This window comes from Coptis chinensis, chromosome 4 (genome assembly GCF_015680905.1).
Source record: "Coptis chinensis isolate HL-2020 chromosome 4, ASM1568090v1, whole genome shotgun sequence".
Taxonomy (NCBI): domain Eukaryota; kingdom Viridiplantae; phylum Streptophyta; class Magnoliopsida; order Ranunculales; family Ranunculaceae; genus Coptis; species Coptis chinensis.
In genome coordinates, this window is record NC_141459.1 from 50,229,535 (window position 1) to 50,241,502 (window position 11,968).

Consider the following 11,968-nt stretch of genomic DNA (forward strand, 5'->3'; position numbering starts at 1 on the left):
CATCTCCCTCCCATGCACATGCCATTTCGAAAGCCTTCATAAAGGCCTATGTATATAAACCATGAACACACAAAACAGGGTTTATTAGTAGAGTCTATTATTCTTTAGAACAAAACAAAGTAACCATGCATTTTGATAACTACTTAAATGGTACTATTGATTTCAACACTACACTCCAACTGAATAATCTATAACTAGTTCATTTTTCAGGTCATTGATTGGTTCAGTATTTGCCCCCGACTTCTAGGGCGCTTGACCGTGTTAAGTTTGTAACAAACGGCGGTGGGTGCCAGTGCCTAGCCTCCAGGCCGGTTCAGGCGGGTTCAAGGCTTCCAGCACCAAGACAAAAAAGAAAAGAATAACGCAACAAAAGGGAAAAGACAAAACAGTGAAAAACTACTTACCTTGCTGCAGTCTATTTTACCATTTCCCACAGCACCAAAGTTCCTCACATCGAAAACTTTGGTGTAGGGTCTAGCTCTTACAGCCCATGCAAAGATGATGACAAAACAAACCCTTAGGAGAAGAATTATGCTTGAACTCATTTTCTCATCCTCTTCCTGAACCAAGACAAACGCAAGGCAGTCTTTAGTTTTTTTTTTTATGGATCAAACCAACAAAACCGAAATCCTTTTTGTTTTTGTTTTTATTTTTGTTTTTTGATTTTGTTCTGGTGGCCTAGGCTAGATTTATTTATTTTTCTTGTATAGGGGAGTTAATCAGCATTAATAAGTTCGAACACATATTTCTGATTCTCATTGTGATTGCTTGCCATAATTATGATGATAAAATATTTTCTATGGGCCTGGGTGGAACATTTTTGGATATTTTGATTATTTTCTAACTAACCTTCTATATTTTGGCCCTTTACTGTATCTTGCATAATCCTCATTGTTAATTTCTCTTTCTCAAATAGTCCTCGACTTTACATATTTTAGAAGCTTTCCAATTTAACTACTTTTGAACATATAAGTTAGGGTTTTTTAGACAATAGGTGGACCCCAATTTGGGAGGTCATTTGATATAAACCTTCAATTTTTCAAATATTTGTTTTGCACCCCCAATATAACCGTTCGACCTGGGTCATTTTATTTGGTGACCAAAATAGTGCCTTTATTATGTTTTAATACTGAAAATGCCCAACCTATAGTTTGCCACACCGCATCAGCCATCAGTAACAGTTTTTAGAAACCCTGCAACTACAAGACAACTCCAACACAAAGGCACCAAACAAATTAAATTTCTTCAAAAGATTCTCTACATGTTATACTCAACCTTCATTATTGTGAAGACTAAGAACGTAAGTGAAATTGTATGAAACTATTTAGTTCTTGGAGTTGCAAATGCTCGTTGAATCGTTGATCAATTGACAAAAAGAGAGATCAGATGATTAATGGTGATATCATGGGTTTCTTAAACCTATAACTTTACATCTATTTTTTGGCGATTTGATAGTGAACGGTGTTGTTTGATGTCGATTTGATTGTTAAAAGTTGTGGATTTTGGTATACACGGTGATGTTGAAGCTATAATCGCCTATGATGAGTGTTTTGATCACCCCACTAATGGTGGATGTTTTTGGGTTTCACTCGGGGAAGATGATGAGTTGACTCAACAATGAGTTGTTCTAATTTTTTTTGGAATATACACCTATTTTGGTTTTTCCCCAGTCAACCAGTTAGATTGGGGGTGCAAAACAAATGTTTGATAAATTGGGGGTCTATATCAAATGACCTCCCCAATTGGGGGTCTATGTCTAAAAAACTCTTTTTTAAAACGCAGGTAAATTGATGTGGCCAAATTTCACTTTTTAAAACTTGGAACCCATTGTTTACTCTTTGTTTCCATTCTGCCATTGGAATAGCCATATGGTGTATCTTTATGGGTAATACTACACTGACACAGAAACTTGACACAGTCAACCAACACACTGAGGTGGACGCTGACTTGTCAAGTCCATCTAAGCAAAAGTCAACCCTAAACCAAACCCTTTTTTATTTGTTTTATTTTTTGATTTATTAAACCCTTCGTCTCTCATCTCTTCTTTTTCAAACTCAAAAAAAAAACACACACACACACACCAAATAACACCTTAACTTATTGATCGTAATATACCTGTTTTAATTATTTGTAATTGTTTACTTCTTTCTTTTAGGAATGGAGCAAGAAATTTCTGAATTTGACAATATAAGTGTAGAAATGCATGAGGATGAGGGTATCAATGATAAAGAATTGGAAGATACAATTGATGTTGATGTGGGTATGGAGAATGAATTTGCTCAAGAAGAAAAAGTGGGAGATCCAGAAATAGGAATGGTGTTTGATACTGCCGAAGGATTGTTTGAATATTACACTAAATACGGTAGTGAGAATGGGTTTCCAATAAAGAAAAGGTCTTCGTCGAAGGGAGATGATGGGGTGGTTCGATGGGTGCTTTTACATGTTCTCGATCGCAAGGCGACAGAGCACTTCAAGAAATGCTTTCAAATTGCATCCAGCTTACAAAACCCAATGTAATGCGAAGCTTAGAGTCGCTTTAGATTCGATGGAAAGTGGCGGGTGACATCCGTAGTACTTGATCATAATCATGGTTTGAGTCCAGGAAAGTCACGATATTTCATAAGAAATCGTAAATTGAACCGACGTGTTAAAAGGAAACTTGAGATAAATGATCAAGCCTGTATTCGGCCAAACAAAAGTTATTCTTCTTTGGCGGTAGAAGCGGGTGGACTTGATAAACTGCCGTATTTGGATAAAGATTGTCGTAATTATGTTGAGAAATCCAGACGGTTAAGGCTTGGCAATGGGGATGCTGCAGCTGTTCAGAATTACTTCGCAAAAATGCAAGCAGATAATTCTAACTTCTATTTCCTCATGGATTTAGATGACAGTGGTAGAATAAGAAATTTATTTTGGGCAGACGCAAGGAGCAGAGCAGCATATGAGGAGTTCGGTGATGTGATCACGTTCGACACAACTTACTTAACTAATAAGTATGACATGCCGTTTGCTCCTTTTGTGGGTGTGAATCATCACGGTCAGTCAATCTTGTTGGGTTGTGTTTTACTATCGCGTGAAGACACCAAGACTTTTTCTTGGGTTTTTCAGACTTGGCTTGGTTGTATGGGTGGTCGTGCTCCTAATGCAATAATTACAGACCAGGACAAAGCCATGCAAAATGCTATAGAAATTGTGTTTCCGAATGCACTCCATAGGTGGTGTATATGGCACATCATGAAAAAGTTACCTCAAAAATTACGGGTTCATAAGAAGTACGAGTCAATTAAGTTTGCGATGCAATAAGCTATTTATAATTCCTTAACAACCACCGAATTCGAAGGGAGATGGAACAAGTTTATTGAGAAGTATGATCTTAAGGAAAATAGATGGTTAGATGGTTTGTATAAGGAGAGTCATCGTTGGGTTCCTGCATTTGTAAAAGATATTTTTTGGGCGGGAATGTCAAGTACTCAAAGAAGTGAGAGCATGAATGCATTTTTTGACGGGTATGTCAATTCAAAGACTACATTGAAACAATTTGTCGAGCAATATGAGAATGCATTACGGAGCAAGGTTGAGAAAGAAAACCAAGAAGATTTTAATTCCTTCAACTCCCGGGTCCCATGTATTACTCACTATAAAATTGAGAAACAATTTCAGGATGCTTATACAACTGCAAAATTCAAGGAGTTTCAGAAGGAGTTAACGGGGAAGCTCTACTGTGATGTGTCTTCGGTTAAAAAGGAATGTGGCATTGAGGTGTATGAAATTTCTGAAGATGTTATGGTTGGAGAGGCAAATTTGCAACTTACTTTTACAGTTTGCTTCAACCCAGATGACAGTGACATCAAGTGCAATTGTCGCTTGTTTGAGTTTAGAGGAATCTTATGTAAACACATTATTGTCGTATTAATTCAAAAAAAGATTCAAAATATACCTGAAAAGTACATTCTTCATCGATGGAGGAAAGATGTAAAGAGGTGTCATACAAAGGTTAAAATCAATTACTTTGATTGGATGCAAAACCCTGAGAATGAACGTTTTGATAGGATGTGTAATGCCTTCTATGAAATAGCAGACTTGGCAACTGATAATGAAGATAAGACAAATATTGTTATGAAGTGGATTAAGGGCTTGAATAATGAACTAAAGAAAGGTGAAGGAGCATGTGCGAGTAGTCAGCCTACTACATGTGGAAGTGAGCAACCTACTGCATGTGAAACTAGTGGTAATGTTCATACTACAACTAAGGATAATGGCCTTATTTGTAGTCCTCAATCAGTTCGTGGTGCAGGTCGTCCACCTTTCAAGCGGAATACAAGCAAGCTGGAACAAGCTGTTAAAAAGTTGCAAGAAAAGAAGAAGAAAGAGGGGAAGCGAGAACAAGTCGTTAAAATGAACCAAGGAAAGAAGAAAGGGATGAGCACAATTGAAAATACAATGAATGATTTAGATTTGGAGAAGGTTTGCAAACAACCGTATTGAAATGTTTTTTTTTTTTAATATTTGATTTTACTTTTTTTTTTAGTTATTTGCTCATTTGTATGAATTTTACTTTAAATGTAGGACCCAATTGGTGGATCAGAAGTTATGGAGTCAGGCGAGACACAAGAAAGCATTGCATTAAAGATTTATATTTATTATAGTTTATTGCTGTTTTATTATTATTATTTTTGAAGTTGTTTCATGAATTGGATTTATATTCTTGGTAATGTAGGATACAATTGGTGGAGCATAACTTATGGAGTTTGGTGGAAGCATTTAGTAGGCATAAATGAAGAATGAGAGTTAGTCGAACAAACCGTTTCTTTTACTCTTAGTTGTTTGTATATTACGGAATGGCAAAGATAAAAATACCATTTTTTATGTCCCTACTTATGGTTTCTTTCTCTTGCAGGTTTTGACTCAAATTTTGCGTTATTGGGTGATCATTTGATTCATATGTTTGAGAGCTATTTTGCGGGTTGAAGGCGTACATGTGACATGGTGCTTTTGTTGGGTTTGTGATAGGACTTTTAGGGGAGTTTTGTATCACAAAGTCAAGTGTGCTGTGATCACATTCTTTTTTTGTAGCATGTCAGAATATTGTATTGGCTAGAGTGGGTCTTAATCTTTTCTTGTATGTTGGTTAAACATTGGAAACAAAGTGTAACAAGTACTCCATGTGAGGATATTGATATAAATGAATGTTTCATTGATTTTTTTAGTTGTATCATTGATTTGTTTTAGCATGATTTTTATGTCTGAGATCTTTTCTCTGCCTTCTAAGATCCTTTCAGGTCTGACTTTCTTTAGTGAAGTCTTTCCCAATTTAGTAGGATCCTTAAGAAGTGTTTTGGAATCTGTCTTATCTTTAGAAACACTTCCAGTTTTTTGGACTCTGGTGCGTATTTAAAAACCATTACCACTGTGTAATATTATGTTGCTGGATGGTCTCTGGTGCGAAATTTAAAAACCATTACCATTGTGTAATATTATGCTGCTGGATGGTAGAAACCTTAAATTGATTTCCCACCACAAGTAGTGAGTGTGAACAGGATGAACAGGAGAACCACATAAATAGAAGACTTACTGACTATTGTACATTACGGTGATGATCGGTTATATCAATTGAGTAAGTGGAATTGGCTTTTGAAGTCGAGTTTGCCCATGGAGACCTACTCAAACTGAGAGAAAGTTTCTCTGCTAGAAAACTTTTTGACTGCAACGCAGTGACTTGACCATGCAACAAGTTGCAGGCTGCAGGTTCAGTTCAAGGAGAGGAAGGGGTGGCGTCCCCTGCAACTTTACAGGGGCAAGTAGAATCGAACAAAATAGGCGGATGAATGGAAAGGTCCAGAGTCTGCAACAATGCTTGTCAAGACAGGAATAGTCATTGACACTTGGGAGTTATTCAGATTGGGCTGATTGGCACCTTGGATATAGTTGAATAACCTATGGAATCCAAGTTTAGTGGCTTTCTCAAAAGAAATGTCACGAACAGGAGCACACATCCATGCAGAATCTCTGTAAAGTCTAATCGCAAAAATCAGATTCAAGTGTGAGCAAATTGTGAATTGGGGTGACTCAATTCCATTACTTAAGATGAATACACTTAATCAAGTATCAATTCAGAATTAGGACATAAAGCTCAACTTTCCATTTTGCTATGCGAGAAGCCCAACATCGAGATCCAACAAGGATTAGTAGTCATATGAAACTGAAACTCTCCTCCTTTAATTACGCTTAAAACTAAAATTAGAAACTCTCCTGAATACCGCGTATGCGTAATCAGAACCCAACAAGAATTAGAAATCCTCTTTTTCCCCTATATATAATAACCCTTTCTTTGTTACATCATACACAAGCAGCAAACTCACAAGCCAAGAAAAAAAAAGTCACAAACAAACTCACAACCCTAGCTTTCTATTCCAGTTGTTTTTCCTTTGTTTTCAACAATAAAATATAGTAGAAGATATTATCATGTGTACAATAATGTAAAGAGATATGAAGACATTCCACATTTGAGTTGGAATACAACATACCTCTCCTTCAAACTGATATAAAGACCCTGAGGATGCCTAAAGATGCTCCCATATTTCTGGCAAGCCTCGCCAACAGTTTTCCTGCTTTCAAGTAATATACAAGAATGTCTATTGGATTTTGGTGGATTCGAACCACCGTCTCTTGAGATATCATAGAGATGCACTCAGACTCTCAAGCGCTTTACCGTTTAAGCTAAAAATCCACTTAGGTATACAAAAAGAACATCTACACATACCCAAGGATCAATTACCGAAAAAATATTTGCATTCAAGCAGCATAAACGTGCAGTATAAAAAACTTGAAAAAAAACACACAAACAAACCATGAATATGCCATAGTCTTGTCTTGATTCAGTAGACAAACTAGAAAAGTTTCCCAATGACCCAAATCTATGTATCTCCAAGCTGGGGTTTCTATTCGAGCAGAATCATTAGAAAGAACCTTCAATCATAAAAAGTTCAATAGTAGAAAACCAGTTGACTAAACAACAATCTGACAGGAAACAAAATTGTCAAACATAAAGTTAAACTTCAACCATCTCAAGCAAAAAGAGCATATTTCTGCTGGTGCAGAGCACTTGAGCTCACAATCAAGTTTCACATTTATTTGACAATAGTTTGCAATGTCCAAACTTTTTCAGACATTTTTTCAAACAGTTCATGTGCCCTTACTGCTTTTAGTTTCTGTCTTTTTGAAGTATGTATGCAAAACTTTTTTCTCCAATGAACTAAAAATTACACAGACGCAAGGATTATTCTTGACCAGAATTAGTTATCTTTCTGAGACAGATTTGAGGTCTCATCCATCAAACGGTGGGGCAAACCTCTGTGCCACATTTTATGACTAGACTGTTTATAGAACAATTTGGCTAGTGGAAGTGAAAAGCCAATAGAGAAAAAAACACACCTAACCAAACTAGAAAAAATTACCTGTGCAAAGTTTGCTACTTGTGTATCCCACCAAACTAGAAAATTTCCTTTTGCCGAATTAACATTCATGTCTTCGATGATCGACAAAGCCAACAAGATGCATCCGGGAAAAAAAATAAAAAAAAAAACAATTGATTGGATACGTCAGTGCAATAGGAGATTAATTCTTCAGATAAAGTTATGAAGTAAATAGCTTTATAACACAATATTATCAATAATGAAGAATGGTATATAAGGAACTTACAATAGAGTTCACATTAACAATGCGGCTTGGGGAGCCTCTAATAAGAGATGGTAAAAGTAATATTAAGAGTAATGTTGGTGACAGATGGTTCTTCATACCCATCCTTTGAAAAACGTTGTGGTTCTGATCACGAAGAAAGGTAAGGGATGGGAGAGAGAGAGCGAGAAGACAAGGGCTTTGGATTTTTTATCGCAGAAACGAAAAGAAAAATGGTATGTTTGACTTTTGATTACGTGGACATAACACGTCACTAGCCACCTCAGTGTGTTAGTTGACTGTGTCGATATTATGTGTCAGTGTAGTATTACTCGTATCTTTGCATACTTTAGAAATGAGGATGTAAAATCCTAGTGGCCCCTACATAGAGCCTATGTGGAGATATAGTTTTACACACCCCATTTGAGATGACTTTACTGTTAGTGTAGTGTCAATGTTGATTTGTGTTTGCAGAAGTAGCACACGGATTATAGCATAAAGAGTTTGTAAGTGTTGTCATTTGTGAGTTTTCTAGAATTGAAATTTGAGGAATGCTAGTGGGGCACATACAAGAGACCTCAATACTTCTTGAGATTTGAAACATCCAGTACATTATTGCAATTTTAAGACACAGAAATGCCGTTTTTAAGTAAGTGGTATGAATGCAAATCACAATTGCTTTGGCCGTAGCACTTCTCGAGAAATAGCTAGGAGATATAATTATTTTTCAGCAAAACTGGGCCTAAAATATCTTCACCATTTAAATTCGGCCAAGGTAAGCAATATTTGTTACAGTTTTTTTTTTTTTTTTTTTTATCAGCAAGCGGGGTTGTTAACAGATATTTGTTACAGTTGAAAGTTGAAACTAGAAAAAAATTAGTTGAAAGTAGAAAGCTACTAAAATATGTAAAGTCTTGGCTCATTTTAGAAACAGATATGATAAAGAGGATTATGCAAGATAGATTTAAGGCCAAAATACAGATGGTAAGTTAGAAATATATCCAAAAATGTTCCACCCCGGCCCACAGTAAAGATTTTCTCATCATAATTATGGCAAGCAATCACATATTAGAATCAGAGAATAATAAATACTCGAGAATTATGTGTTTGAGTCTTATTAATGCTGATGAACTCCCTTATAAAAGCAAAGAGTACATCTAGCATTGCCACAAAACAAAACCAAAACGCAAAAACACAAAGGATTTCGGTTTTGTTCGTTTGATCTTCCACTTACTAACCAATATAACATAACTTATGACTACTTATGACTTTTGATTTGTCTTGGTTAGAGAAGAGGAAGAGATAATGAGTTCAAGCTTAAATCTTCTCCTATGGGTTTGTTTGGTCTTTCACTTTGCATGGGCTGTAAGAGCTAGACCCTATACCAAAGTTTTTGATGTGAGGAAGTATGGTGCTCTGGGCAATGGTAAAATAGACTGCAGCAAGGTTAGTAGTTTTTTACTCTATTTCTTTTACTTTTTCGTTTCATTGAGTGCTGGAAGCCTAGAACCCAGGCTAGGCACTCACCCTTGTTTGGGTAAGTCCCAAGATGTTCGCCCTACAAGTCAGGGGAAATACTATAACTAATGACCTTCAAGGATGAGTTTTATATATACACAAACTGACCAGTTTTTGTTGTTGTTGTTGTAAATGATGAGTTTTATATCCACAAAGTCGTATTTTGTGTGTTCTGTGTTATATATTAGGCCTTTGTAAAAGCTTGGGAAGAGGCATGTGTATGGGAGGGAGATGCAATTGTTTACATACCAAGAGGGACTTACTATGCAGGTGTAACAATTTTCATCGGGGGACAAAAATGCAAGTATCAAGCAGTCAAGTTTCAGGTTGAAGGGATAGTTAAGGCACCAACTAATCTTATTACTGGTGATGGTTGGATTAAATTTCAATATATTGAAAGAATGACAATTGATGGAGGGGGCACATTCGATGGCCAAGGAGCTTTGGCGTGGAAGCACAACGATTGCATCAAGAATCCACATTGCAAAATTCCCACTGTAAGGCCTTTATTTGTATTTCGTATTTTTTGTCAAATATATATATTTCACATTTGCTCCTTGTGTTGTCTAATTTATTATAATCATTGTTTAATTAAATATTAATTGAATGACGTATGTTTTGTCTGTGTTAGTTCTTTATAGGCTGTTACTGACAAAAAGAAATGTTACGCTAGGAATTTTACCGAGGTTGATGTTGTATATCTTAATTTTGACAGTCTTTCTATTAGTTAACAGTTGTTAATATTAACACTTGCACTTATTTAAAAATTGCTTCAAGGGACTCTTTAAGTAGATATAGTTGATTTCTAATTCAACACACACAGGCGCCTATCTCTATACAAACATGGAGTCTAATCAGAATTTCTAAATTAGTGCGAATGTGCTACTGGGTTTTCCATTTAAGTAGATTCTCTTTTCAAATCTTTCCTTAATATTGGCGAATTCACTGAATATGATTCTACAGTTAATGCTGCATTATTAATTACTCAGTGCATTATTATATTTCCCTGGTTGCCAGTGATGAAATTGACGTAGCTAAAGGATAACTGACTAAGGTTGTATGTCCCTGGTTACGATATATTTTGTTCTTTCCTAGCTTTCAGATTTTAATGTCAATATTAAGTTTAGTGTCTATGAAAGCATTCAGAGTATACTGTATTTGATTGGTTTCCATATTGTCAACAGTCTTTACGATTCGACTTCGTCACTGATTCAACAGTCACCAGAATACATTCAGTGAACAGCAAAGGTGTCCACATAAACGTCTATGGCTGCAGAAATATGAATTTCAACTCCATAACACTCACCGCACCTGAAGATAGCCCCAACACAGATGGAATCCACATAGGTGACTCAAGCTTGATCAGTATCATGTATTCAACGATAGGCACGGGAGATGACTGCATCTCCTTAAGTCCAGGCAGTGAAAACATCTATGTCGCCAATGTGACTTGCGGACCAGGGCATGGAATTAGTGTTGGTAGTATTGGAGGAGACGATGGTGAGCAAAATGTGAAAGGACTAATAGTAAAGAACTGCACCCTCATTGGCACTACTAACGGCGTAAGGATCAAAACATGGGCTAAATCTAAGCCTAACCTCGTGGCAAATATAACGTTTGAAGATATATTCATGAATAATGTTGATAATCCGATTTTCATTGATCAAGAATACTGTCCATCTGGTTCTTGCGATACCGAGGTACTACAACATGCAATTCGGACTGCTTAAACATCTCATTAAGCTGAAAGGAACTTAACTGACTACTTTACTTGACTGAATGTTCTTTTTATTTCCAGCACTCCTCGAACGTTCAGATCAGAGATGTTCACTACAGAAACATCTGGGGCACCTCTTCCACGAAGCTTGCAGTACATTTTGTGTGTAGCCAAAGTCTACCATGTCAAAACCTCGAGCTCAAGAGAATCTACTTGCGGTACAATGGCAAAGATGGACCAGTGTCAGCGTCTTGTACTCATGCCAGGGGTGACTCTTTTGGCAAACAGACCCCTGCGTCCTGCCTTAACTAATTTATTTCACTGAGGTAATTGCTTAGGAACTTAGGAAGCACAATTTTATTAATTCTTCGTTCATTGTTGTATTTTCTGAAACCTCTACACCTATGTAGACATGCACTAATAAACTTGGGTTTATTTGATCAAAGTCATCAAACAAGTATTAATGCATCGAACTTTTGGGTCTAAATTGTTTGTGTAACACATTTTAGTTCTTTTTTTGGTTAAAGCTTCTGCAAACATATTACTTTTGGCATGAAAATAAAAATCACATCCACCTCTTCATGAATCCGCTTGACAGAAATAAAAACAAATCTAAACGTTATTGTGCATTTTCGAAATGGCATACTGCCATATGCTGCAACTGTTTGAACTTAGGATGCTATTAGCTACTGCTGTTCTAATAACAATCTAGCCTCAAGTAGAACACAAGAGTCTGTTATTCATCTGGTAATATACTTTTTATTTCATTTATTTGATAAGTGAAGATTTAGTGATATACAAGCAAATGTCAAGGGTGATAACTGATAGTCTTTCACTTCTCGGATAAAACAGAGACTTTAATAGTAGAAAAGTGGATTACAAAACAGAACCAGGGACGCCTTGTTTGAGGTAGAAACAGAAGCCACTTGACAAAGGCAAGAGTGAAACCAAACATCGTCAGAAACTAGTAGTGTATCCTGATATCATGCCAAGGTAATTTTGGCCTGTTTTATGATGGCAGAGATAGAGCTAATTTATTGAAGCCCTGGAAAGAGCTGA

General features: G+C 36.4%; 1 protein-coding gene and 2 pseudogenes across 1 annotated transcript; 2 read left to right on the top strand and 1 right to left on the bottom strand.

Annotated features, from left to right (window-relative positions):
- Positions 1-2,125: 2,125 nt before the first annotated feature.
- On the top strand, positions 2,126-4,968 carry LOC147503852 (protein FAR1-RELATED SEQUENCE 6-like; annotated as a pseudogene).
- Positions 4,969-5,575: 607 nt separating this feature from the next.
- On the bottom strand, positions 5,576-7,523 carry LOC147503853 (uncharacterized; annotated as a pseudogene).
- Positions 7,524-7,769: 246 nt separating this feature from the next.
- LOC147503854 (exopolygalacturonase-like) lies at positions 7,770-11,221 on the top strand. Its single transcript, XM_086604981.1, has 6 exons — positions 7,770-7,837; positions 8,964-9,120; positions 9,381-9,689; positions 9,834-9,887; positions 10,377-10,892; positions 10,991-11,221. The coding sequence occupies exons 1-6, from the start codon at positions 7,770-7,772 to the stop codon at positions 11,219-11,221; spliced, it is 1,335 nt and encodes a 444-aa protein (XP_086461107.1).
- The last annotated feature ends 747 nt before the right edge of the window (positions 11,222-11,968 follow it).